The sequence below is a fragment of the Montipora capricornis genome, chromosome 14 (assembly GCF_036669925.1).
Source record: "Montipora capricornis isolate CH-2021 chromosome 14, ASM3666992v2, whole genome shotgun sequence".
Taxonomy (NCBI): Eukaryota; Metazoa; Cnidaria; class Anthozoa; order Scleractinia; family Acroporidae; genus Montipora; species Montipora capricornis.
In genome coordinates, this window is record NC_090896.1 from 42,004,293 (window position 1) to 42,009,292 (window position 5,000).

At 38.7% G+C, this 5,000-nt stretch overlaps 2 protein-coding genes across 4 annotated transcripts in view; both read left to right on the forward strand.

Annotated features, from left to right (window-relative positions):
• Positions 1-546, forward strand: part of LOC138032299 (TNF receptor-associated factor 5-like) — a 19,951-nt gene extending 19,405 nt beyond the window's left edge. For all 3 annotated transcript variants that reach the window (XR_011128322.1, XM_068879945.1, XM_068879946.1), the window contains one exon: positions 1-546. This exon is cut by the window's left edge and continues 711 nt beyond it. The gene's annotated coding sequence lies outside the window, so the exon portion shown is untranslated.
• A 1,990-nt stretch (positions 547-2,536) lies between these two features.
• LOC138031998 (collagen alpha-2(IX) chain-like) overlaps positions 2,537-5,000 on the forward strand; it is a 26,422-nt gene continuing 23,958 nt past the window's right edge. Inside the window, exons 1-2 of the mRNA XM_068879584.1 lie at positions 2,537-2,855; positions 4,635-5,000. The exon at positions 4,635-5,000 is cut by the window's right edge and continues 66 nt beyond it. Coding sequence (XP_068735685.1) covers positions 2,609-2,855; positions 4,635-5,000 — 613 coding nt within the window. The 5' untranslated portion in view covers positions 2,537-2,608. The remainder of the gene's footprint in view (positions 2,856-4,634) is intronic.

The window sequence follows — 5,000 nt, forward strand, 5'->3', positions numbered from 1 at the left end:
CCAGTACTTCCATTTATTACTATTATTATTATTATTATTATTATTATTATTATTATTATTATTATTATTATTATTATTATTATTATTATTATAATTATTATCATCATTATTATCATTATTATTATTATTTTAATTCAAAGAATTGGAAAGGGCTGTTCTTTTTTACTTCCCACCGTTGAAGTGGAAAGCGCCCCTGAACGTTATCCCTGATAGCCTCGGTCTTTTAGAAGTTTGTGTTATTTTCATATTCAATACTTCGGTTGGCAATTTTTGTATTTATTCTGATCATTAAGATCGTGTTGTAGTTTCTAGGTAGAATGGTAGAAGCACTTTATTTGATGGTTATTGTTGAGAAAAGAAAATTCCAAAGGATGAAACAGGTTGTAGTAGTAGAAAATAAACTGATTTTTAAGTACACAAATGGTACAACTCGAGAATGAATATAATAATTATCTTTTTATTCTTTACTTTAGTAACATTTGGACAAACAATTTGTTAGTTAGTTGCTGAAAATAAGAGTATTTGAAATAAACCATTCCACTCCAAATGAAATAAGAATTCATTGCCCCCTGCCTCTTGTACATCCCCCAAATACATAACAATTTTGTCTTCAAAGTTAAGAAAGTTTAAAGCCAGAGTTTGTGGACAACATCTATATTTTCGTAAGACTGCAACTAAATAATATTCTTGATATTTACATTACCATTTACGGTGAAATAAAAACCAAAATTAACCTCCCTTCACAAACGAGTCTGGTTTTCACGAACGAGTCACGTTTTGCGAACGAGTCTCGTTTTCCGAACGAGTCTCATTTTCCGAACGAGTCTCGTTTATCGAACAAATCTATCCGAACGGGTCTTTTCTAGCGGTCCCGAACGAGTCTTTCCAAACCAGTCTCGTTTTCCGACGGGTCTTTTAAACGAGTCTAATTTTAAGAACGAGGCTCGTTTTTTTAAACCAGTCACGTCTTCGTGCAAGATTGAGTGCCTATTTCATCGAGACGATTTTTATCGAGGCTTTATAGACTGGTTTACCAAAAACCGTGAGTGATCCAAAAATTTATTGCTTGAAAGTTTCGGGTCACGTAGACAGGCTAACTCCCTTCACACCAGCTGTGGGTTGAAAAAACAAATCTGTATGGCTGATTAAGGATTTCTGAATAGGTAATTCCAGAGTTTCAAGAGGAATTGGTTGTAAACATTAATGGCCTTAGTTAAATAGCCTAGGACACCTTGCGTTAAGAATCCCTGCGTATTTATGTCTTGTCATGGAATTAGAGGGAGCAGAGCGAGTTGAGGAATTCGCTCATGAAGAGGAGCTTAAATTAAGATCGGATGTTAGGTCACAATTTTTTCTAACGGCGGCTATTTTACCTTTGTAAAGTACTTTCATGTTTCACTTTCTACCGACGCAAGACCACCTTTAGTTTGTTCTTCGACGTGATCCTTTCTCCTTGGTACAAATTTTACAAATTTTATCATGACAACGGATAGAGTTCTATGATGGGAATAATTATGGAGCTCTCAGACAAGTTTCGACTTGAGAATACAACTTAGCGAAGGTGATAACAATCAGCGAACAGAATGATCCGTGAAAGCATACTTATCCAATTTATAAAGCATCAGTGTTAAGTTAAGCTTGGATGTGGACATTTAAGTGTTTTCAAGTAAAGCGAAGAACGCTAACGGTTAGATAATTTGGGGGTGTTCCACTTAAGTGTGTGGTTGATTTCCTTATAACCCCAGGAGTCAATTGAAGAATTGTTAGGGAGCAAGCATCAGGTCAGCTTAAAATAGTTGCAATTTAACACCAGTGCCAATGAAGATCCTGCCTTTGACTGATGATGAAGTGGGCTGCAACAAAGGTAATTTATTTGCAAGAAAGACCGTCACAACCACGCCGTACATGATATACCACAGAGCCGTGAACCCTCTTCCCTTACATTAAAGTCTGAACTATAAATAGGACCCATAATACAACTTTCTAACGCAAATATGACCGTTCAGTCGTCAAACTAGAACTGCTATTTGTTGTATAGAGCCTCGTGTATAAACGAAACACTAAGAATTCAGCTACAACTTCCGATTCTGTCGTCGTTTAATTATCAATTTTTGATCATTTCCTGTTTACCGACCTGATCTAATCACTCATATCAATGGCTGAAAGAAGATGATCGTGTTAAACAAAGCTGTATCCTCTCTTATGCCCTGTGCCCACGGAAACGTGTCGGTGTTCCATTTCCGTTGTCGGTCTCCATCCAAAAGGAAAAAACGAAAATGTAAAAGAGAAAATAATTATATGACGGAGCGGTCTGACCAAAGTTACTTTATTATTATTTTTTTTTCTGTTAAAATTGTAACTTTCATCTATATCCGGCTTAATACCCCCATTGTTTCCATTAATTCGGCATGTAATGAATTCCTTAAATGTGTTTTCTGTTTTCAGCACTTAATCTGTTTAAAACGCATAAAGATTGGATCTGTTATCATATAGTGAAATTTAATAGTCTCAGAAGCAAGCATAAAAGATGATTTGACACAAAGTTAGTAGGGTTCAGCCCGCTGTACCAGCAGTACCTACAATTGTAGTTCCAAAGACGTATAGCAATATGGAAGGCCCTGGAAAAGAAAGCAAGTCATCCTGTTATAAATCACGACCGAGTCTTCTCGTGATTTTTTGCATTTTGTCTTTTCTTGCCAGTTGTTTGGCTGTTGTTCTGTTCATACGTAATCATTCCGTTGAACGGCAAGTCAAAGAGCTGGAAATTAGTCTTTGGCAAGAGGTCGAACATCTTAAGGCTATGGTGAAAAATTCAGCTGAGTATGAAAACACCGGAAACACAGATCACACTCAAGGTAAGATTTCCGATTATTCCGATTCCTTGGAAGTCCACTATTTTTTCAACTGCCTTACTTCGCGATATCCCGCCAGCTGTGAAGATGTTTATCAATTTCCCGTTTCCCTCTGTCACTGAGGAGCTTAACCAGGTAAAACGGCTATGTTTGCACATTCACTGGATAAATGAAATGTCCGGCACCAGTGCTCGCTCTTTGTGTGGGTTCTACATACCTTGCAAAACATCGCGAAAAAAAACAAGTTTGTCCGGAGGTAAACGTCACCGCGCCAGGAATTTTTTTTCTTTAGCTTATAAGTTTTTGGCCATTTGGTCTCTTGTTTTCTTTTAAAAGCGAATTTGATGGACGCAAATCGTAGTGCCTTCTGTTAACAGGGTATTTCAGTATTTTTCTTGTACATATGCAATAATGCAATAACTTACGGCTGGTCTATTACTTCTATGCCTACGACGAGAAACTGAAGAAATAGACGCCAGTGAAGACACCATGAACCGACTTCATCCCTAGAAGTTTCTAAAGCAAACTACGTTGTACGCCCTCTCCTGGCATAAACGTGACGTGGAGGAATAGTTACGTTGCTTTATATGACAGAACTTGATCTTAAAGCAGCGCTTGAATCCAATAACTTTAGAGATACGCAAATAATAACTCACGGAAACCCAACAGCATACTTCGTGAAGTAACTGTTCAATCGGATGCGATGTTTAGGAAATTTTCGCGTAACGATCTTCAGAAACAATCCTTTTTACAAATCACCACCTAATAAATGATTGGAAACGGGGAAATTAATTCCCTTTGAAAGGGTTATTTTACAATTTTTGCGCTTAGACATGTTAGCTGGCATAAGCGGGAAGGAGAATTTGGCGAAAAGCCCACTGAAGTGAGTTTCAGCTATAAATTTTGGGAACTTCAAATTCCAGCCCTGAAATCAAGTTCCAGTTCTAATTAAGATAAGTCCCCCTTTACGTAGCGATGTCCCTTTACTTTCCATAGTTGATTTCATTCATTGGGTAATATATCTTTCATACCAGAGAGTTAACCATTTCAAAAATGGATGCGTGGAGTATGTGCGCCACAATTACTGTACTAAGCTAAAAGCGAAGCATTCGACCTTTACTATCATTGGCTTTAGGTGCTCCACAACATATTACCTTTGGCCACATACTAATAGAATGACAAACCAAGCTCTTAATCAATGATAATTCCAAACCACAGATCAAGTCAATAACAAATCGTTACAAGTCTGTGCAACTATCAAACTTCCTCTGATGTAATTAGCTGTATTTGATCGCCTCAAGATAAGTGAAACTTTGTTCTAATCTTTCTTAAAGGCACTCTTACACTGTGCCATTTTTTGTGCAACTTTTCTCGCAACACCATTTCTATACACAATCTCACATTACGAAACAAGTTGTTTACTGGTGACACACTGAGCAACGTTTCATGCAACTTGTCTCGTTTCGACGATCACCTGAGGTTAAAGAAATATTTTCATTGGCTGGTGCCGCAAACCCTTGCGACACAAGTTGCAGGACAGATGTTACACTGCGCAATGCTGGAAAAAAAAAAGCTTGTGGCAACCGTTGTGGGAAGTATAACTTAATTCTACTTTCCGCAACGGTTTCTCCGACTGGTCTCGCAACGTTTTCGGCCGTTGTCAAAAGTTAGAAAAATTGCACAGTGTAACAGCGCCTTTAAGCTAGCACATTTGCGGAGATGTCATAACTTAAATTAAACATATACAGTAAACTAATATGTTGTGTATTTGACTTTGGCCAGAGGTAGATCACCGTGGATCCACTGGGAAACGTTCTCGTCGCAGTGCGACAGCAAGTTCTCAAGTTCCTATCACTTTAGGAAAAGTTCGTGAAGAAATCACCAGGCTTTGCCATTCCAAAAGTTTAATTTGCCTACCGAGCCCCAGGGGTCCGAAAGGAGAGCCGGGACTACCGGGCATCCAAGGCGAACCGGGATTGTATGGAAACGATGGATTCCAAGGTCCCAAAGGGGAGCCTGGTCCTGAGGGTCCAAAGGGTGAAGTTGGGGACACTGGACTCCAAGGGATCAAAGGCGACCAGGGACCTCCAGGACTTCCAGCTCCTAAAGCTATACAAGGTCCAAAAGGCGACAAGGGGGCAAAAGGAG